The following is a 23,410-nucleotide window of genomic DNA, read 5'->3' as shown; positions in this document are numbered from 1 at the left end:
GGCTAAGGCCTGTTTTTATTTTTATTTATTTATGTTTATTATTATTATTTTTTGAGGCAGAGTTTTGCTCTGTCGCCCAGGCTGGAGTGCAGTGGTGAATCTCAGCTCACTGCAACCTCTGCCTCCTGGGTTCAAGCAATTCTGCTGCTGCAGCCTCCCAAGTAGCTGGGACTATAGGCGCCTGCCACCACTCCTGGCTAATTTTTTGTATTTTTAGGAGAGACAGGGTTTCACCATGTTGGCCAGGATGGTCTCCAACTCCTGACCTCAAGTGATCTGCCCTCCTCGGCCTCCCAAAGTGCTGGGATTACAGGTGTGAACCACTGTCTGAGGCCTGTTTTTAAAGGGCACTAATTTCATTCATGAGGGCAGAGTCTTCTAAAGGCTCCACCTCTTAATACCATCACCTTGGAAGTTAGGTTTCAACATATGAATCTGAGTGGGACACATACATTCAGACCATAGCAGACCGTTTCTCCATTTCTTTTGGGTCCTAAATGATATTTGTTTGGGCATCCGAAGTCCTCTCTTGTTCTCCATCACCCTTCGCTGAATTCAGGGGAAGTTTTAGAAAGGCAAGAGGCACATGGCAGCCTGTAGAAGCGGTATCTAGCACTGAGCACCCAGTATCTCCTAGGCTTGCTGGGAGAACCTCCTGGAAATCCTCACAGGGCAGATCCAGGGTAGGGCCGCGGCTTCTGTTGGACAGCCCTACATTGAGATATGCGGGCAGGGTATGGTGGCTCACGCCTGTAGCCGCAACACTTTGGGAGGCCGAAGCAGGCAGATCACCTGAGGTCAGGCGTTCAAGACCAGCCTGGCTAACATAGTGAAACCCCGTCTCCACTAAAAATACAAAAAATTAGCTGGCCGTGGTGGTGGGCAACTGTAATTCCAGCTACCAGGGAGGCTGAGACACGAGAATTGCTTGTACCTAGGAGGTGGAGGTTGCAGTGAGCCGAGATCGCGCCACCACACTCCAACCTGGGCGACAGAGACTCTCTCAAAAAAAAAAAAAAAAAAGAGAGAGAGAGATGGAGCTCAGCTACCAAAGACACGCGCAAGAGGGGAAATGCTTCCAGGTCCTGGCCCCTGGGGTACAGCCTGGTGAAATCTCGCACTTGGCAGGAGCGCACGGCCCCTCCCAGTGGAGGTGGTACAGGCGCCCGCGAGCCCCGCCTCTCCGGCCTCGCTGCCTAGCCCCCGGCGCTACCTTTGCAGGGTCCCGGCGGCGGCCGCGTCTGCGCAAGCTCGGGACGGCCTCGGGAGGCGGGGTTGGCGCAGAGTGGGGCTTGGCCCTTGCGGGTTCAAAGATTGCGGGCGCTCACATCTGCGCTGGGCTCTCGTCCCCGCCCGTTACAGAGCTGGACGTGTCCCTCCGGGTGCCCCCCGCTAGATACTATGCAGGCCGGAGCTGGGGGGGCGGGCAGCGGGGCGAGCCGAGCTGGCAGGCCCAATCCCTGCCCCTGTGAGGCTCTCACCGAATCCCTGCTGTCTCCGGGCCGCTGAGGAGCGCTGGGCCCCAAGCGTCGCGGGCGTGGCTGTGGCCGCATCTCCTGGTGGTCTGAGTCCCCTGCGCGTGTAGATCCACGTGGGAGCTGGGTTCCAGAGCCTCGTCCTGAGGAGGAGGGCGGCAGAGCCGAGCCGTGGGGAGGAGCACGGGGGAAGAGCACGGCCCCGGGCAGCGCGCCGCTCCCGGAGCACCGGGTTTGTCGGCCCTGCAGGTCTGCTGGCCCCGCCGCGCCTAGTGGGGATGCCCCGTGTCCCTCAGGCGGCCCCAGCCTGCGCCCCGCTACCTGAACCCTCGGGAGGACCTCAGGGCTGTGAACAAAAGACAGAGATTTGGACCTAGTGAAAGGACACCGCTCCTTAGCCCCAGCTATGGACTCCACAGCATCAGGTTTGGCTCTGGAGCGTGCCGAGGGCCAAGATCCCTCCTGGGGAGCTAGTACGGGGCGGATATCAGCAGGAGCCTAGGAAGAGGCCGGGGAATCCCGCTGAGGAGGAAGGCTGTACTGCCCTGTGGCGATATCTAACCTTCCAGACCCAGGAGGCTGAAGCAGCAGTCTCCTGGGTCTGGCAGGGATCTCTAGATGACCGTCGCAGAGGTGGAGGGGTTGGCCACGGAAAATTGTCCCAATAGCCAGAGGAGGGAGAGTAGCGCAGGAGGGGATCTGATCTCTTCCTGCTGCGGCAATGAGAGAGCAAGCAAACCTGAGGGAGTGGCCCTTGGCCAGGGATCAGAGAACAGTGGGGCCATTTGGAGCCTTGTCATCCACCTCCTTAATCACCTCAGTAATAAGGTTCTTCCAGCCCTTCTGGCTCAGCGATGTACAACGTCAGCAGTGTACATGGTGGGCACCTCCTGTGAGCCCCGTCCCCCAGTAGTGTTGGGGATAGAGCAATCCAGGTGACCCAGGAGGTTTTAAGCCATTCCTAAGTTTAGAACGTCCTATCTTTCACCAGGTGGGCGTTTTAATCCGACTGTTCATCCTTCAGTACACATGCTCAAGGACACAGAACTGGCCGGTGGAAGAACTGGGCCTCCCACCCCTTCTTTTTTCCTTTATAACCTTGCTAATCAGTGTGGCTCCGGAACCAGCAGAGGCATTGCCTAGAAGCTTTCTAGAATTGCAGATTCTTGGGTCCCACACCCCCCTCAACCAGGGTCTTAGCATGTCTTAAGCCAGAGTTCAACAAGATCCTCAGGGATCCACATGCACATGAACCTGGAGGAGTGCTGAACTATGCTATGCTGCCTGCTTACATCCACGTTGTTATTAGCCTTTACTTCTCTGGCATGATTTGGGTTCTTTTTTTTGGCTTGTTTTAAGGCTTTACAAGCAGTATAATACAAAGCTTTATAACGGAGGAGCTCTCAAGTGTGCTGCAGAGACCTAACAGCGCTCGGGAACACGAGGGGCAGCTTGTCAGGAAGAGCTGCCCTCTAAGCTGGGTTCCCTAGGATGAGGGGAGAGGTGTAGCTTCCTCCCCTTAAAGCCTCATAATCCCCTATGGCCTTGCCTTGAGTCTTGTTGTGTAGTTGTTAACCCGTAGGCTAGATTTAAAGTACCTTTAAGGTATTTTCCATATTTGTATTTCCAAAAGTCCTAGGAGAAGACCTGCCTGCATACAGTGTGCCCAGCAAATAACTTCAGTGGTGTGACCAGACTGGTCACACTTTACCCACCTGTAGACTGAAGTGGGCCTGTGTACATGGGCACTTCTCTCAATGTTTGAAGGCTAGAAGCTACCTCTCAGCTCCCTTTGATCCACTGATGTCTTCAGGACCATGGAGGTGACATGCAGAGCTGTGCAGGGTCTCAGGCTTGGGGAGTCTGAGAGCTGTGTGTGCCAGCAGGGTCAGCTTCCCATATGGCTCCTTCTACCTTCCCAGCTTCCTCTTCTCAGGACCCTGCTCTTCCTCCAGAGAGATTCCTGGGAGAAAAGGGAACAACCAATTCATTCCTGAAAGCCAGGCCTCAGGTGAGTTGTATTCTTAATTTTTCCTCAAATGGCTGAACCGTGGTTAGCTTTGCCTGCTTTTCACCAAAAAGTAGCCTCTTTGTTCACTAAGGGAACTGACCCAATGCCATTTCTTCAGGAGGCTGAGCCCATCCAAGTGAATAATGGCTCCCCGCCCCTGCCCGGGGTGTTCTCTTCTTTCTATGCACCCACTCGGATTGTTTGGGCGTACTCTGGCGTATTTCTGGAAATGGCACTGTAGTGACCACCAGGTAATATGACAGCCCTGGCCTTGAAGGAGTGTCACACCCACATTGGGAGAGGACCCTGACACCCAAGCGGCAGCCACTAGTAACAGGATGTGCATGGTTTGATGGCAAATGGAGTGGCACAGACAGGCCTTTCCATCAGCGTTCACGAAAAGGAGAATCAGCCTGTTCTGAAGAGGTTGGGAAAGCTCGTGGAGAACTGGGGACAAGAGGGTTCTGAGGATATGGGCAGGTGGGCAGGCCATTTGAGGCTGGGTCCTTGTTCAGATGTTTTCTCCCTGGATTAGGGAGGAGACACACTGTACTATTTACAGGCTGTGTGGCCTTAGACCAGTCACCTAACCTCTCTATGCATTGGTTTGCCACCTGTAACATGAAGACTATAATAATGTTAATGATGATGAAAATAATTATCATTTATAGAGAACAAAACCTGTATCAGGAACTATTCTCTACAATTTACATATACTAATTCATTTTGTCTCTAAAACATTCCTGTAAAATGGTTACCAGTTTGAAGAATGGTAACCAAAACATGGAGAGGTAAACTGAAGAAATCAAGGCACAGAGAGAGAAAGTAACTTTTTTGTGGTTATCTAGGTAGTGAGGAAGGGACCCCAGTTTCACATCCAGGCTGTCTAGCTCCGAGATCTTAATGATGCAGTCATACAACCGCCTCATATGGTTGTTAGAGTCTGCTGGAAAATGGTAACTGCCTAATCCTTGTCGGCCTCGGGGATCATGGTGACTAGCCCTCAAGGGGGATTCAGATTTGGCTTTAGTGAGCTGGATGTGGAGGTATGCAAATGGCAGCCTGCAGTGTTTCCTGACATCCGGGGTGGGTGTGGGATTCAGGCTTGATGATAGACACTGATATTTAACTTTCAAGCCAAAAGGAAAGGAACCCCTTCCAGTAAGGAATTCTCTCCCAAGTAATCAGTAGAGTCATATATAGCATTTAAATCTTTTTGGCCCTGATGTACATCATTCAGGAGGGTTCAGTGTGGTAATAACAGCCCCATATCTCAATGGTTTCCAGTTAGAAAGAGTGTCTTTCTTCTTTCTGCTGTCTTTATTAGTAGCAGACTGACTGTGACTCTGCTCCACACCCTATTCTCTCTGGGTTTCAGGCTGAAGGGTCAACCCCCTCTGGAGTATGCTGTTTTTGTATTAGAGGGAAAGAGCAGTGTCAGAACCAGGGGATGGCTCTTTGGGCTTCAACTCAGAAGTGGCATGTGTGGCTTCTCCTTACAACCCACTGGCTGATGCAGGTCCCGTGGCCAAGCCTAGTGTTAATGAAGTGGGAATTATCAGCCTCCTAGAGTAAGGATCCCAAATGGAAGGGCAGGGATTATGTTAAGCAAATAATTCATCTATCACTGTGATTTTCTTATCTGTAGATGTTCGCTTCCCTCCCTCCTGCACACAAAATGCCCCCCAAGAGAATTAACCCAAGAGCCTCATCCAGTCAGAGCATCATGATTAAAGTTCTGGATGGCACGATAGTCTGGATGGAGATCCTGTGGGTCTGGAGACCTATAAACTAAAAGGACAATTACCTGAATCTATATGTCCAACATACATTGAGCAATGGGGATAGGATGCCATGGTAAACACTCCTTTGCAGAAAGGAGGAGCCAGTCCCAGGTCCCACAACAGTCATGAAATTCTACTGGACAGACGCTGTGAGAACCCTTGATCTTGGGAGTTGGGAAGTCTCTAGATTATGCCCTGGTTCTGTTCCCTGGGTGGAGCTCTCCAGCCTAGTGTTTTCCTTGACTGTTAGCTTTGCCCTTGGGAAGTTCCTTCCTTTTGATACCTCTTTGATGGCATGTGAAGATGATGCTGGACAATAAACTTTCTTGGGGGCAAAGCAGCTTTTTCATCCTGCTGGAGTAGGTTGGTAACCCAGGATTGTTTTCAGTGCAACTCTCAAAAACATAATCAGCTTTTTATGTATTTGCTTCCAGATGGCTCCATGTGTCAGTGGTTTGACCCACAATTCTTTCTGAAATATGCCTCTTTCATTGTGGTGCTTTTTGGATTTCCTTAGGAAGCCCATACTTTTTTCACTCTGAACAATTTACTGGGAGCCGTTTGAAATGACTGGGAGATTTACTGGGGGCTTTTTGAAATTACTCGGAGGTTTAAACAAAAGGTTTGACAACCACATCCATGATTTGGTCCCTGATAATGGGCTGAGTTTTAATTAGCTGTTGTCATGCAGAAGCTTGTGTATATTGTCTTTGGCCAGTTGGAAATGAGAATTGGTTGTTTCCAACCCTGCAAGTCCTAGCATTTCTGTACATTTCCTGTCGCCTTCCATTTTTGTTTTGCAAACCACAAACCCTTAAGCTCATTTTTTCTTGTAATATTTTGTCAAATGCAGCCAATAACAGCCAACTCACACTACTAATGTTATGTTTCCAGCCTCTTCTCATAACATCAGAAGCTCGTGCTTTCATTGTTCATCTTTCAAGTTATTGAAGGCAATAGTTTCATCCAACAGTTCACCACCAAATTACATGGGTTGCCACCTTGCCAGTAAGTTTCCTTACTGCCTGGCCTGGAAGACAGTGTCATCTATTTTTGGCTTTTTGTTATGGCAGAACTCCACTGTGAGTATCAGTTTTTTAATGAGTCAGTGTAGGCTAGTTATGCCATGATAACAACAGCAAACCCTCCGAGACTTATACCACAAAAGGTTCCCTCTTGCCTGTGTTACATGACAGCTGTGGCTTTGCCCACATCTTCCCTCAGATAATTTGCCATTCTCAAGGCAGACAGAAAAGGACAATTGCAGAACCCCCACTAGCTCTGAAGGCTTTTGCTCACCTGTAGTTCGTGTCTTTCACATTCAGTTTGAGAAAGCAGATGACATAGCCTCACCTGGGCAGAAGCTTAATTCTTTAGGGAGGGCCAGTGGATATTTTGGACAAATAACCTATCACAAGATGTCACTGTAATTTTTCATGTTTGATTATATTGGATGATTTTTATATTATAAAATTGTTATTTCAGCTTTTCTATGTAATCTGTATCTAAAAGGGATTTGACTTTTAAATACTTTGGTGTAACAGTAGCAGGAATTTATAGTAGTGTTTCACCTAATCTGCTTTTTAGTGCATTGCCATACAATATAAGCCAAATGGGAGGTGTTCTAATTACTGAGATTGAAGGTGACAGGATAGTTCTGGCCAGGATACAATGATTATGCCTTATAATAGTGACCTGGGATCCAGGGTCTCACACTCAGCTTTATAAACTTAGGAACTGAATAATGATTAGGCTTTGAGGGAAAGGATCACGCTAGTCAAACTCACAAAACTTATTGTTTCATCATAAAGCCACTTGATTTACTTTTGCTGAACTGTGTGCTGGCAGGCAGGTGGGGGATAAATTTTCATAAGCCCTAGATTACTTGAATTGGCCTAATTGTTGCTAAAATCATAGGTTACAAGTTTCAAAAATGCTTTATTAGAAGACTGTTGATCCTTTTGCTTTTGAGAATGCAAAACATATTCATCTGTTAATTCTAATTGATTCCAAATAAATGTAACTAGATTGAGAATAAAACCTTTTGACAAATGAGGAAATGTATTATGTTTACCACTGCCTAAGAAGAACGTCTCCATAGGCCTGATTCACCTGAGACCATGATTATATTTCCTAGCAGTTTCACATTGATAGGCATACAAGTGGACGCTGGGTGGGATACCAAGTAGTAAGGATGATACAATCCCTGGAGCAGCTTAAAGTATTTTTAAGACAACAAAACCCACAACTCTGTGGGCACTGGGATAGCTACTGGGCACTCAGAATCCCTTCTTGCACATCCTGAGGTTCTCCTTAGACACCTGTCTGCTCTTCTCCTGAGGGCTATGAGGGTGCTCCTTCAGGGTACCAGAGTGTCTTCTGTGTTTCAGGACCTGATGACATTCGAGGATGTGGCTGTGGAATTCACACAGTGGGAGTGGGGGCAGCTGAACCCTGCTCAGAAGAACCTCTACAGGGAGGTGATGCTGGAGAACTTCAGGAACCTGACCCTCCTGGGTGAGCTCAAGGCCTCCAAAGCTCCAAGCCTTCCCAGCAGGACTTCTTGATTTCCTTGGTGTTTAAGAGCTAGCAGTATCTGGGCTGGCTGGCTGAGTTTTACCTTGGGTTTCCTTGGGAAGCCTGGAATCAGACATTTACATTCTCTTTGGGGCCCAGTGATATGGTGTTTCTGTTCCTAGTTCTAGGAAACGTCCTGCTACATATGGAGTTGAAATAGGAAGTTACCTGGCTGTGTTTCTGACTTTTCACAAAGCCTATTCTCTGGAGGCTTTCCATACCTACAGCATTTCTGAAGATGAATATCTAAAGACTTGGCCACTGGCACACACAACCAAAATCCTTTTCTTTCTCTACCGTCAGGCTTTCTGGTATCCAAACCATATGTGATCTGCCAGTTGGAGGAAGGGGGCGAGCCCTTCATGGTGAAGAGAGAAATCTCAATAGGAGCCCACTCAGGTGAGTGAGTGAGTGAGTGAGGGCATTGCATATGATAAGACCCAGCTGGGGTGGGAGGTAGCCCTGAGCTTTTGATCAGGGAGCTGTCCTTTCAGAAGCTGAGATCACTTGGCAGGAGACTTCAACTCTGGTGTGTTGAATTTTGTAATTATTTCTGGTGTCAGAAGAGGAGATGTTCATTTTCTTTTCTAGTTTTTATCCTTTGTTTGGTACCCATCTCTGCCCATGCCTTCTGGGTTACTGATGCTATGCAGCATCACTTGATGTCTCACAGTCAATGTTAGATGGATCAACAATCATATAGAGCCAGGTAATCCTGGATCAGCAGAATTAAGGGAGTTAGTGAGGGATCAAACAGAGCAGTTGAGCATCCCAGAAATGAAGGGGTTACAGGCAAGGACAGACAGAGGATGTCAGGAAGATCCAGGTAAGGACACTTCAAGCTTGATTAAGCTGAACTTCAGCAAAAGTGGTTCCAGGAACAAAGACTCCTCCTTGACAGCTGTTGATAGCATCCCTCTGAGACCTTTGATTCTTAGGTGACTTGAGAGTACCTGGTAGGCTATATGCCTTGGAGCAGAATTCTTGACTCAAAGCTTTCCTGACTGCCATGTGTAACCCAACCACACTGGAGGTATGTGACAGTCTATGCCAGTTCATTTCCATGAGCCAGAATCTTACCCCTTGGCCAGAGTTGAAGCTCAAGAAAGTGGTGCTAAATTCCTGAGAGGATAGGTTGGGCTTTATGATAGGAACCTAGTTTATGGCAGAGAGAGAAGATGCTTATTTTCTCTGTACTGGTACTTGATCTTTTTTCCTTCCAAAATGAGATCAAGGGTCTGACATCTGGATCTAGTAATCTGTTTATTTAACAGTGGTGTATAAGCATGGCTATGTTTCAGAATGTCCCAGGAAGCTTGTTAAACATTCAGGTTCCCAGGAACCACATAAGACCTATTGACTCAGAATCTCTGTGAGGACTGGCCTCTGGGACCACTGGTTAGGCATCAATAGTGAAGTGTGTTATTATTGTATTAATTTTCCACTGTGGCTGAAACAGAGTAGCACAAACTTGATGGCTTTAAACAACACAAACTCATTATGTCATAGTTCATAGTTCAGAAGTCTGGCATGTGTATCACATGGTTCCACCCAAGATGTCTACAGGGCTGTGTATCTTTCTGGAGTGTCCGGGCACCTTTTTTCTTTTCATTTGGGTTGTTGGCAGAACCAATACCTTGCAGTTGTAAAACCGAGGTCCTTGTTTTTTTGCTGGCAATGAACAGATGGGTGTTCCCAGCTTCTAGAGACTGCCAGATTACTTTGCTGAAAGTGCCCCTCCTCCAACTTCAAAGCCAGCAAAGGTTTACACATCTTTCTGCCCAGCCAGGATATGCTCTCTGATTTTAAGCACTCATGATTAGATTTGACCTATTTAAATAATCCAGGATAATCTTCCCATCCCGAGGTCTGTTCCCTTCACTACATCTGCAAAGTCCTTTTTGCCATGTGAGGTTAACTCTTTCACAGGTTCTGGGGATTATGGCATGGGCATCTTTAGGGGAGAATTACTCTTCCTGTCATAATTATATACACATATTATATGTATATGTGCATAATACATAACATAGGATGTGCACTAAGGTATTAAGGGAATACTTCATGGACGACATGAGCTTATTCCTGAAAGATATGCAAAGTCTTAAAGAAAGAGGGTGGTGAGAGGGGGTGTGGATATATGGGAAACAGGAAGGCAGCCAGTTTCTGTGCTAAAGGCACTTCCTGAAAAAGACGACAAGACATGGTAAAGTATTATAGAGCTAGAGTAAAAGATTAAGGATTTATCCTTAATAATGCTTTCCAAAAGCATTGGAGAGCCTTTGGAAGATTAAGACTGGGAAGAAACTTCAGGAAATGGGCATTTGGAAAAGAAGAAAGTGAAGGGTTTCAGGAAACCTGGCGATAGGAAGACTGGGCAGAAGTCTGTTACAATTATATAGGCCTGAAGAAATTGTGAGAATATAGAGTCCATACCTGGGTGATTTACAATCCTATAGTTGGTTTATTGATTTTTGTCCTCATGCCTTAAACTTAGTCTGTTTCCCTTGTCACTCTTCCTACCCTCCTGTCATCTTTAGTCTTTGGACTTACCTTGTGTACTGGAATCTAAACACACATCTCTCAGATTTTCTTAATCTCAAGTCATCTACTCATCATTTGTTCTTGATATAAAACCATTTTCAGACATAAGCAGTTATTGAAAAAATCCGTACATCCCCTTTAGGTATTATTTTAAAGCTTAATTTTTTTATATTCATTATAGGAGCTTGCTTTCTCTTGACACATAGGACAGGTATTACTAGAATGTCTTTTTTGTTTTTTTTTTTTAAACAGACTGGGAGAGAAGGTCTAAATCCAAGGAATCAATGCAAAATCAGGGAATTTCCAAAGAATTATTCCAGGTAGCATCAGTAGAAAAACATATTCCAGATGGGCTACAGTTCTCGAAGTTGAAAGCAGCCTGTGGTTGTGACGGCCAGGTAGAGATGCAGCAGATAAAACAGGAGACACACCTGAAACAAATGTCAACCACTCACAAATTTGCTACCATCCTTAGCAGAAATTATGAATGGAATGGATTTGGGAGAAGCTTAGGTTTAAGATCAGTCCTTGTTAACCAACACAGAGTTTTCATGGGGGAGGGATCTTATAAATGTGATATAGAATTTGGACAGACTTCAGGGGGAAATAACTCTCAGAGAACCCATCCAGAGAAGAAATCTTGTAAATGTAATGAATGTGGGAAGTCCTTTCACTTCCAGTCAGAACTTAGGCGCCATCAGCGATGTCATACTGGAGAAAAGCCCTATGAATGTAATGAATGTGGAAGAGCCTTTGGTCATATTTCGTCCCTTATTAAACATCAAAGAACTCATACTGGAGAAAAGCCCTATGAATGCAGTGAATGTGGTAGAGCCTTCAGCCAGAGTTCATCTCTTGTTCTGCATTATAGATTTCACACTGGAGAGAAACCCTATAAATGTAATGAATGTGGACGAGCCTTTGGTCACACTTCATCCCTTATTAAGCATCAGAGGACTCATACCGGAGAAAAGCCCTATGAATGCAGGGAATGTGGGAGAACTTTCAGCCAGAGCTCATCACTCATTGTGCATTATAGATTTCATACTGGAGAGAAACCTTACAAATGTAATAAATGTGGGAGAGCCTTCAGCCAGAGTTCATCTCTCACTCAGCATTACAGATTTCACACTGGAGAGAAACCCTACAAATGTAATGAGTGTGGAAGGGTCTTTGCTCATACTGCATCTCTTATTAAACATCAGAGAAGTCATGCTGGAAAAAAACTCCTATGAATTCAGTGAATATAGAAGGGCTTTCAGCTGGAGTGCAGTCATCACCAGTACTTAGAGAATTCATATCAGAGAGAGATCCTAAAGGTGTCATGTATATGAGAAGATCACATCTTGTTCCACATCAGGCATTAATTACTAAAGAGAATCCTATCAATGTCAAGAGAGGATGGGCTTCAGCCATATCCCCTCTCTTACCACACATCGGAGAACCCATACTAGTGAAAAACAATGTGAGTGTATTGAATGCAGGAAGGCTTTGATCAGAGGATGCACATTATACAGCATCAAACAGCTGACACTGGGGACTACCCTTATTAATGCAGTGAGTATGGCAAGCCTTCAGTTACATGTTGATTCTTTAAGAAAATCAGATAACTTGTACTGGAGAGAAATTCTGCAAGTGTGGTAAGTATGGTAAAATCTTCAATTGTATTTATTCCTTTACTAAGCATCAATAACACATACTAGAAAGAAGCCCTATGAAAGCAGAAAATAGAGGAAGGCCTTCAGTCAGAGCTCATCCTTATTAAGCATCAGAAAATTCATACTTGAGAAAAAACTGTGAATGTGGGTAATGTGGGAGAGCCTTCAGCCAAACCTCATTGCTTTATAAACCCCATAGAACTCTCCATACTAGCTAGAAACTCTGGTAATGTGATGAGTGTAGGAAAGGCTTTGGTGGATGTTCCACTTTTTTGCACATTAGAAAATTTCCCAGTTTCACTAAATTTGAAGCATGTGCTAGTGCTTCAAATTTAGTGAAACTGGGAGAACCCACTATTATAGTTCAAGCCTCAGTTTTCACCTCAAAGAGAAACCCTGAGAATGCGATGAATCTGTGGAAAGTTCCTTTCCAACCTGAGATGTATAAAACTAGAGCTGAAAAGAAGCTGAGAAATCACCTTGTCTGGGGATTTTCTGCCTGGTGGGGCCATTTGTATAACCACACTTGGGCATTGCCTCCTCATGCTGTTACTGGTGGGGCAGGGTGTCATGCATGGGTACAGAGGATGGAGGCTGAGAAAGGTAGACAGCTACCCATTATCTAGCGCAGTCATATTTTAGAATGAATGAAACTGATATTCAGAAAGCAACATGCCTTGGCCTGGTGGTCTAACTGGGCTGGGCCTCTTTCCTGTGGTTCACAACTGTAGTATGGACATTAATAGACTGAACCTTTCCTGTACAACACCTCCATGCACTTCTATGGTAACACATGTTACCTTTCTTTCTGAGGCAATGGAGTGGTCTAGGATTGAGCAAAAAACAATTTTCACTGCATCTTTATGCTAATAGATTTGGAATTTTTGAAATGAAATGAAACTTTGTTTAAACATTAAAATTACTACATTATGGGTATTATACACGATCAAAATTTCAAAAACATGATTCTAAGTGAAAGACGGCAGATGCCAGATACCACATATTTTATAGCATCATTTTAGGAAATGTCCAGAAATGGCAGATCTTCAGAAACAAAGTAACTGCAAATGTTACAAGAAATCTTTTTGGGGTTATGAAAATGTTCTAAAACTAGATGGTGGTGATGGTTGAACAATTTGGTAACTTCACTAAAATCATTGACTTGTTTACTTTAAATGGGTGAATTTTATGGTAAATTATACTTCAATAAAATTATTTTTAAAAATCAAATTTACAGATATACCAACCATTGCTAAACATATGTTCCATTTTGTTTGTTATTTCAAGCTATCTGTGTATTTTTGGTATCCCTTTTTCTTTTTCTTTTTTTTTTTTTTTTTTTGAGTTGGATTTTCGCTCTTGTTGCCCAGGCTGCAGTGCAATGGCACAATCTTGGCTCAAAGCAACCTCCGCCTCCTGGGTTCAAGAAATTCTCCTGCCTCAGCCTCCCTAGTAGCTGGGATTACAGATGCCTGTCACCACGCCTAGCTAATTTTTTTGTATTTTTAGTAGAGATGGGATTTCACTATGTTGGCCAGGCTGGTCTCAAACCCCTTACCTCAGGTGATCCATGTGCCTCAGCCTCCCAAAGTGCTGGGATTACAGGTGTGAGCCACTGCCACTTTTTATTTTCTATAATAATTACCTTACATTTACTGGGTCTCAGAACCTTGTCAGGCTTTTTAAAATTCCTGCTGTGTTGGCTTTGTAACTCAAGTGGAGAAACTTAGACCAGGAGCTGGTATAAACCAAAGGATACTTGCCTAATAAGGATCAACTTATACCGAGGGAAGTCCTTCAAGTATTTAAAGTTTAGATGAGCAAGTTGAGCCTGGAATTCAGGGAACCAGCTTAAAGTGGGTCCATGCAGACAGGCTGGGTCTAAAAGTCCGCAAGTTTGGCCAGGGCAGGTAGGATGCACAGGAGGCATCTGGAACTGGAAGTACTTGAACAGCTGAGGTCAAGATGCTGGTTGTGGAGCCTAAAAATCATACAGAAATTTCTTCCCAAACTGCCAAGGTTTCCAGGAGCAGAAGTAGTAAATATTTTTTTGCTCCATCCCTCCCTTTTTTCCCAGTGCCCTTTTCTGTACTTACCGAGATCACTTTATACCTAGACACCTGTCACAGTTTTGTAACTGGTATTTGTCTAAAATCTATCTCTTCCTCACATGTATCCTTGCCATGTTAACCATACTCATCAGTTTGAACCCAGTGCCCTGCCCTCCAAAAATCCTTTGCACTGCCTATAAGATAAATCCTAACCCTAGTGTTTGGTATATAATGCCTTCTTTAGGCTGCCCCAACCTCCTGCTGCTCCTGACAGGAGCCTCCATTGCACACAAATGCTCTCTTGCCTTCCCTCAGACAGGCCTCTCCACTTTTCAGCCTGTAAACCTTTACCTCAGCTGTTCCATCAGCCTGGGGCACTTTCTCCACCTACCTAAACCCTATATAATCAGTCAGAAACCTGTTTAAATTTCCCTTCCTTGGGGAGGTGTTCTCTTGAAAACTGATACGATGTCTGATCTTCTGTTTGCAATATAAAAATATTTATTGTTTGCATAATTTTTTTAAAATGGAAGATATCTGGACTTCTGGTAAATCTTGTCACTGTCTTGATCTATTTAATTTTTTTTTTTTTTTTTTTTTTTTTTTTTAATTTTTTTTTTTTTTTTTTTTTTTTTTTTTTTTTTTTTTTTTTTTTATCATTTTATCACTTCGTATTTCTGGAACCAGATGACAACAGAAAAAGTCCAATGGTAAAATATTTGAAGAGATTTTCTTCTGAGGCAAATAGGAGTGACCTGTAGGCACAGTTGACCAGCATTTGCATTAAAACAGAGACCTTAAGAGTGATAAAAACAGACTCTTTGTAGCAATAACAACATGACAAAAAGTCCTGAGAGAAAGCAAAGTGTTTTACCCCAAGTAGATTTATTTTAAGTCTGATAAGAAGCAAGTCTGACACAGCCCCAGGAGATCCTGAGAACATGTGCCCAAGGTAGCTCTTGTTAGGAGCAGCAGGAGGTTGGGGCAGCCCTGAAGAGGGCATTATATACCAAACACAGGAGTGAGGATTTATCTTATAGGCAGTGCAAAGGATTTTTGGAGAGCAGGACACTGGCTTCAAACTGATGAGTGTTTAACATGGCAAGGATACATGAGAAAAAGAGACAGTTGTGCTGTCAGGGTACAGCTTGGTTTCATACATTTTTACATTTTATGGGAATGTAAGACAACAGTCAATACATGTAAGATTTACATTGATTTGACAGAGAAAGGCAGGACAACTTGAAACTGGTGGGGAAGGGGTGGAGACAGAGGGAAGGCCTTCCAGGTTATAGGTAGATTCAAAGATTTTCTGATTGGCAGTTGGTTTATTCAAATACCTGGAATCAATAGAAGGGAATGTCTGGGTTAAGATAAGGTATTGTAGAGACCAACGAGACGAAGCCTGAGGGTAGCAGGCTTCAGAGAGAATAGACTGTAAATGTTTCTTATCAGACTTAAGATAAATTTATTTTGGGGTAAAGTACTTAGATTTCTCCCAGGGCCTGTTATCTGTCACATTATCTTACTGCTACAAAGAACCTGTTTTCGTCTTAAGGTCTCTGTTTTAATATAATGCTGGCCTACTGTGCCTGAATTCCAAAGAGAGGAAGGTATAACGAAGTATGTCTGACCACCCCATTACCATAATGGCCTGAACTAGTGTTTCAGGTTTACTTTAGAATGCCCTTGGCCAAGAGGAAGGGTCCATTCAGCTGCTTGTGGGGCTTAGAATTTTATTTTTGATTTACACAGACTATCAGCTGCTTCAGATCACATCTCATGCTTCTCTTGTGTTGCCCAGTTTTCCCAGCACTTCCATCTGACTTCATGTTTTTGTACTAGATGAAAAGCCTTCTTTCTAAAAAACTACCAATTAAATATTTCTTTAGAAAAATATGATATTGCTTACTGTAGTTATTTTTCAAATTCAAATATAGATTAGCACTGTTCCATCTATTAGGAATAGGCTGGTGTGTGTGTGTGTGTGTGTGTGAGAGAGAGAGAGAATGTGTGTGCTTACATAGAAATTCAGTGTTATTTTGTAGCACTATGATGACTTCTGATACCAGTTACCCAGAGTTAAGCCAAATTTTATGTTAGGATACAGTAGCTTACAAGACTGCTATCACTTCAGACGCCAGACACAAATTTAGGACTTTCCAGGATACCTTCACTTATAACCAGTTGGCTACAAATTCAGGAATTCCCACCACCTCTGCAGGTTAATAACTTTCTAGAATGAATATCAGAACTCAGAAGAGTACTATGTTTATGATGACAATTATAGAAAAAGGATACAAATCAGAACCAGCCCAAGGATGAGATGCATAGGGAAGAGTATGGGGAGTATCCCAAATGCAAAGTTTCAGTCTCCTCAGCAGCATGTTACCTTGCTGGCACAAGAATGTGTAAAAATGCACAGAGAAATGCTTACCATGGAAGCTCATCTGAGCTTTGGTGTCTAGAGTTTTTATTGGGGTTTCATTACATATTCATGAATGATTGAATCATTGACCACACAGTTGAACTCAATCACCAGCTCCCACTCCTCTCCCTAGAGGTTTGGCTGATATTACATGGCTCAAAGCCCCAACTCTTCTGGCATGGCCAGCAGCCATCCTGTTATCTCATTAGCATAAAGTAGAGGCCAACTGTGAGTCACTTCTTTAGCATAAACTATCAGATGTGGCCCCCAAGGCACTTCTGTCCCTTAGGAAATTCCAATGATTTATAGGTTATTTCCCAGGAAACAAGGACAAAGACCCGCCAAGTTCTATTTTATTTTATATTTTTGAGACAGAGTTTCACTCTTGTTGTCCAGGCTGGAGTACAATGGTGCAATCTCAGTTCACCACAACCTCCCAGGTTTGAGTGATTCTTCTGCTGCAGCCTCCCAAGTAGCTGGGATTACAGGAATGCACCACCATACCCAACTAATTTTGTATTTTTAGTAGAGATGGGTTTTCTCCATGTTGGTCAGGCTGACCTTGAACTCCTGACCTCAGATGATCTGATACCAGCACTGGCCTCCCAAAGTGCTGGGATTACAAGCATGAGCCACTGAAGCCAGCCCAAGTTCTTTGGTACACAGCAACACACCCTCAAACAAATCAATATGAAAACAATTCCATTATTCAAATAAACAAGTCACAAACACTAGGACTGCCAAGGGCTTCCCTTTTGATCCTTCTCTTTGTTGAGAAAGATTGACCAATTCAGGGAAGGCAAGAGATCCAGATCTTCACCACTTGGGGATTATTCAGTTGTCTCTGTAGTAAACTGTACCAGAATATCCTCTTGATCTTTTTCTTGTTGTGTCATTATGGCAATCATCTGGTAAGAGAGCAGCTGTGCAGAAGCACTGTGTAAAGAAGTGCTTTAAGGCAATATATAGCTTATTCTACCATGTCTGTTTCATTAATCCAAGTAGAGAAAGAAGTAATAGCAATGACACAGATGCTATCATGATTAGCCAACAAATAATCCTAACAATGCAATTGTTCATCACTACTTGTGCCAGTAAGTTGTGACAGATCTTTATTACATCTAGGGAAGAAGTGGTGTCATTCATAACTTCTGCCACAGTTAGTGATAAGTCTTTTTCAGTCTTTTTATTTTTTCACCATTGGAACACTGCTCTGTTCACATAAACAGTAAGTAAGCAATTCCTCAGGTAGAATTCCTGAATAATCAAGGATGACTTCATTTTGGAGCTCCTGCCTGAGTTGTAATTTCCAGCATTGGTGACTTATAGAGTTAGGATTTCAATACACAGGAAGTCTTGAAATACTATTCCTTAATCTGGGGAAAATAAGACTAGATGTCCTGCATCTATACTACAAATGAAGTGAACCTGGTAGGGGAACATAGAAATCCAAGAAAAAGGGAGTTGTTTCATGGCTCAAAATTGGAACAAAGGCCTTACATGAACTGTATTACAAATTGGGATTCCTATTAATGTCTCTTCCAGGTGGTAAGTAACTAACTCATCACCCTAAGAAGTTCATTGGATTTAAATTTAGAATTACCTGGAGTCAGATCAACAGATTGTCATAATTTGTTCTTTTTCTGGGAGAGAAGGATACTAGTAAAACTACAGGTGGGTTTATTTAGTCATCTGTAGGTGCAAGTGAAAAAGTTGTTGTCTAATTCCCTCTAGACTCATTTGATGAAAGTAGAATTTGTCAAATGTATTTATCATGGTGGTGTGGTGATGGATGCATAACCAATGTTGGTAAGATTGAAGGTAGTAATTACTGTTTGGGATAATGTAAGAATGGCATTAGAATGAGTATGTTCTGACTTAACTAACAAGTATAACAAAAATGAAAAGAGACAAAGGGCCGTTGTGGGTGGATGACAACCAGGGGTCTATAGACAATGAAAAGAAGATTACCATAAGCAAGCAGACGAAAAACAAAACATAATTTCTATAGAGGTCTTGGTCTGACATCTTGGGCAGAAGCTATCTACTATTCAAGGTAATTCATTCTGAGGGTCTTAAATTATCTCTGTAGTTCTGAAGATCAGCTATGTGTAGAATACCCTGGAGAATCCCCAGTTTGTAATTTTCTATTGGAGTAGCCAACTTGTTTCAATATTTAATTGCTTCCTTAGTTGTGAAATGAGTACAACTTGACTCCCTAGAGTTTGATTGATTGATTCCCTGGAGTTTCACTGCTGTATTTTTTGCTGTTGGTACCTGATAATGTCCCTAACAATGAGGTTCAACAGCAGTTTTTCTTTCATGACTTTTCCGGTAGACAAAAATCTTATGATTTAATATTATAAAGAGGCTGTTTAGGAAGATGTGGGAAGTTAAGACTGTTGGTGATAGTACGTGAGTCCTTTACCCTATTTTGCCATGCCTGAATACAGCATGGTAGAGTATAGCATTAGAGATAAAATCCCTAAGTTAGTGGGCCTTCCAGTTACCAGTTCTTAGGGGGAGAAGTGATATGTCCCAAGGGAGTGAACCAAATGGCCATGCAGGATTCTGGAAGTACCTTTGCCTAGAGAGTACAAGGGTTTCTGAAAATTTTGTTAGTTTTAACTTAAGGACGCCATTTATTCTTCCAAGCTTTCTAGAAGATTGTGGATAGTAAAAGAAGTATAATTTTTGGGTAAGGGGTAATGCCTTATGGAGTCTTGTTATACTGTTTCCTGTTATTAGGCTGTTCTTGTATTGCTATAAAGAAATACCTGAGACTGGGTTTTGGAGGAACAGGTGGTACTTCCAGTTACATGAATAAGTTCTTGGTTACATTAATAAGTTCTTTAGTGGTGATTTATGAGATTTTGGTGCACCCAGTACAGTGTACGCTGTATCCAGTGTATAGTCTTTTATCCCTCATCCCCCTCCCACCCATTCCCCTGAGTCCCTGAAGGCCGTTACATCACTCTTATGCCTTTGCATCCTCATAATTTAGCTCTCCCAACATCCCAACATACTTTTTTTTTTTTTCAAGATGGAGTCTTCCTATGTCGCCCAGGCGGGAGTGATCCTGGCTCACTGTAACCTCTGCCAAGTGTGTCCATTTTAGATCTTTCCTTGCTTCTCATGTGGGTATTTATTGCTATAAACTTTCCTCTAGACACTGCTTTAAATGTGTCCCAGAGATTCTGATATGTTGGGTTTTTGTTCTTGTTGCTTTCGAAGAACATCTTTATTTCTGCCTTCATTTCATTGTTTATCCAGTCAACATTTAAGAGCCAGTTCAGTTTCCATGAAGTTATGCGGTTCTGAGTTAGTTTCTGAATACTGAGTTCTAATTTGATTGCACTGTGGTCTGAGAAACTGTTTGTTATGATTTTCATTCTTTCGCATTTGCTGAGGAGTGATTTATTTCCAATTATGTGGTCAATTTTAGAGTAGGTGCGATGTGGTGCTGAGAAGAATATATATTCTGTGGATTTGGGGTGGAAAGTTCTGTAAATGTCTATTAGGTTTGCTTGGTCCAGGTCTGAGTTCAAGTCCTGGATATCCTTGTTAATTTTCTGTCTCGTTGATCTGTCTAATATTGACAGTGGTGTTAAAGTCTCCCACTATTACTGTGTGGGAGTCTAAGTCTCTTTGTAGGTCATTAATCACTTGCTTTATGTATCTGGGTGCTCCTGTATTGGGTGCATATATATTTAGGATCGTTAGCTCTTCTTGTTGCATTGATCCTTTTACCATTATGTAATGTCCTTCTTTGTCTCTTTTGATCTTTGTTGCTTTAAAGTCTATTTTATCAGAGACTAGGATTGCAACTCCTGCTTTTTATTGCTCTCTATTTGCTTGGTAAATCTTCCTCCATCCCTTTATTTTGAGCCTATATGTATCCTTGCATGTGAGATGGGTTTCCTGGATACAGCACACTGATGGGTTTTGACTTTTTATCCAATTTGCCAGTCTGTGTCTTTTGATTGGTGCATTTAGCTTATTTGCATTTAAGGTTAACATTGTTATATGTGAATTTGATCCTGGCATTTTGATGCTAGCTGGCTGTTTTGCCCATTAGTTGATGCAGTTTCTTCATTGTGTTGATGCTCTTTACCGTTTGGTATGTTTTTGGAGTGGCTGGTACTGGTTGTTCCTTTCTATGTTTAGTGCTTCTTTCAGGAGCTCTTGTAAGGCAGGCCTGGTGGTGATGAAATCTCTGAGCAATTGCTTGTCATAAAGGATTTTATTTCTCCTTCGCTTATGAAGCTTACTTTGGCTGGATATGAAATTCTAGGTTGAAAACTCTTTTCTTTAAGGGTGTTGAATATTGCCCCCCACTCTCTTCTGGATTGTAGCGTTTCTGCTGAGAGACCCACTGTGAGTCTGATGGGCTTCCCTTTGTGGGTAACCCAACCTTTCTTTCTGGCTTCCCTTAGCATTTTTTCCTTCATTTCAACCATGGTGAATCTGATGACTATGTGCCTTGGGGTTGCTCTTCTTGAGGAATACCTTTGTGGTGTTCTTTGTATTTCCTGGACTTGAATATTGGCCTGCCTTGCTAGGTTGGGGAAGTTCTCCTGGATAATATCCTGAAGAATGTTTTCCAGCTTGGATTCATTCTCTCCGTCACATTCAGGTCCACCTATCAAACATCAATTAGGTCTTTTCACATGATCCCATATTTCTTGGTGGCTTTGTTCATTTCTTTTTACCCTTTTTTCTCTAATCTTGCTTTCTTGTTTCATTTCATTGAGTTGATCTTCAATCTCTGATATCCTTTCTTCTGCTTCATTGATTCAGCTATTAAAACTTGTGTATGCTTCACGAAGTTCCCATGTTGTGTTTTTCAGTTCCATTAATTCATTTATATTCTTCTCTAAGTTGTTTATTTTCGTTAGCATTTTGTCAAACCTTTTTTCAAGGTTCTTAGTTTCTTTGTATTGGGTTAGAACATATTCTTTTAGCTCAGAGAAATTTGTTATTACCCACTTTCTGAAGCCTGTTTCTGTCAATTCATCAGACTCATTCTCCATCCAGCCTTGTTCCCTTGCTGGTGAGGAGTTGTGATCCTTGTAGAAGGAGAGGCGTTCTGGTTTTGGGTGTTTGCATCCTTTTTGCACTGATTTCTTCCCATCTTTGTGGATTTATCTACCTGTGGTCTTTGCAGTTGGTGACTTTCAGATGGGGTCTCTGAGTGGACATCCTTTTTGTTGATGATGAAGTTATGTCTTTCCATTTTTTAGTTTTTCTTCTAACAGTCAGGCCTCTCTGCTGTAGGACTGTTGGAGGTCCACTCCAGACCCTGCTTTCCTGGGGATCACCTGCAGTGGCTGCAGAACAGTAAGGGTTGCTGCCAGTTTCTTCTTCTGTTATCTTTGTCCCAGAAGGATACCCACCAGACGTCAGCTTGAGCTGTCCTTTATGAGGTGTCTCATTGGATATACAGGGGTCACGGAGCTGCTTGAGGAGACAGTCTGACCCTTATAGGAGCTCAAGTGATGAGCTGTGAGCTCCGTTGTTCTGTTCAGAGCTGCTGGGCAGATACATTTAAGTCTGCTGCACTGGAACTCATAACCGTCTTTTTTTCCCAGGTGCTCTGTCCTGGGAAGGGGGGGCTTTATTTATAAGTTCCTGACATGCTGCTGCCTTTTTTCAGAGATGCCCTCCCAGTGAGGAGGTAGTTTAGTCACAGCCTGCCAGCAGAGGTGTTGCTGAGCTGCCGTGGGCTCTACCCACCTGCTATGTGAACTTTCTTGAGGTTTTGTTTGTTTATATAGGTATAGTTAGAACTGCCTTGGTAATGGCGGACTGCCTTGGTAATGGCAGACTGCCTTGGTAATGGTGGACTGCCTTGGTAGTGGTGGATGGCCTCAGTAATGGCAGACGCCCTTCCCCTCACTAAGCTGGACCATCCCAGGTCCAGCTGTGCTTGCTGCAAAACTCTCAATCCAGAGCGTTTCTGATTGCTGGTCTTTGTGGGGGTGGGACCCACTGAGTCAGGTTACCTGGCTCCCTGTTTCAGTACCCTTTTTTTTCCAGTTGAATGGGTGACTCTGTCTCCCAGGCGTTCCAGGCACCAGTTGAAATGGCACCCAGATTTGTGTGAGTTTTTGTGTGGAGACCCGCTGTGGTGACTGAAACAGCCATGCTGGAGACTTGTGGCACTTTTCCACCCAGGAATCTCCTGGTCTGTGGGCAGTAAAAATTCATTTGGAAATGTGGTGATCACTCACCCTCTGCTTTCTTGCTGGGAGCTGCACTCCAGAGCTGTTCCTATTCAGCCATGTTGGATCATCTCCCAGTGAGTTCTATATAGTAAGTGAAATAAATTCTGCCATCGGGGAAGATTTTACCTCAAGTAGGGGACTATATTCTAAAGAGAACTTAGATTAGTAATAGCTTATCCTGCTTAATAACCTCAGGTTCAGTTTTAAGGTATCATCCATCATAAACAACAACACAAATATTAGGCCATGGTTCTTACAGGAGTCTCTAATGAATCTGAATGAGGTGCAGAAAGTTCCATAACTTTTTGTTAGGTAAGACAATTGTGAGGTTCCCCCCCACTTTTTTTTTCTGTTAGGAGCAGGAAAATGGCAGGATTCAGAGTGCTGCAGTGGTGAGCAGAGGTGCCACAGGGAGAGAATAATAGAGTACTGTATGCCAGGCATGGTGGCTAATGCTTGAAATCCTAGCACTTTGGGAGGCAGAGGCAGGTGGATCACCTGAGGTCAGGAGTTCAAGACCAGCCTGGCCAACATGGTGAAACCTCGTTTCCACTAAAAATACAAAAATTAGCCAGGCATGTTGGTGCATGCCTGTAATCCCGGCTACTTGGGAGGTTGAAGCAGGAGAATCACTTGAATCTGAGGGGCAAAGGTTGCA

The 23,410-nt window shown here is 43.4% G+C and overlaps 1 protein-coding gene across 2 annotated transcripts; it reads left to right on the top strand.

Annotated features, from left to right (window-relative positions):
* The first annotated feature begins 1,432 nt into the window (after positions 1-1,432).
* ZNF514 (zinc finger protein 514) lies at positions 1,433-12,976 on the top strand. Of its 2 annotated transcripts, XM_037735284.1 has the most exons (5): positions 1,433-1,900; positions 3,398-3,486; positions 7,661-7,787; positions 8,151-8,246; positions 10,641-12,976. In XM_037735284.1, exons 1-5 carry the CDS (start codon positions 1,882-1,884, stop codon positions 11,621-11,623), a joined length of 1,314 nt encoding a protein of 437 aa, XP_037591212.1. In that variant the 5' UTR covers positions 1,433-1,881; the 3' UTR covers positions 11,624-12,976. The 2 variants fall into 2 exon arrangements, with proteins under 2 accessions (XP_037591212.1, XP_017375196.1); XM_017519707.2 differs by lacking the exon at positions 1,433-1,900 and having other exon boundaries at positions 1,924-3,486.
* The last annotated feature ends 10,434 nt before the right edge of the window (positions 12,977-23,410 follow it).

This window comes from Cebus imitator, unplaced genomic scaffold (genome assembly GCF_001604975.1).
Source record: "Cebus imitator isolate Cc_AM_T3 unplaced genomic scaffold, Cebus_imitator-1.0 Scaffold770, whole genome shotgun sequence".
In the NCBI taxonomy this organism is placed as follows: Eukaryota; Metazoa; Chordata; class Mammalia; order Primates; family Cebidae; genus Cebus; species Cebus imitator.
This window is presented reverse-complemented; position numbering and strand designations above follow the sequence as displayed.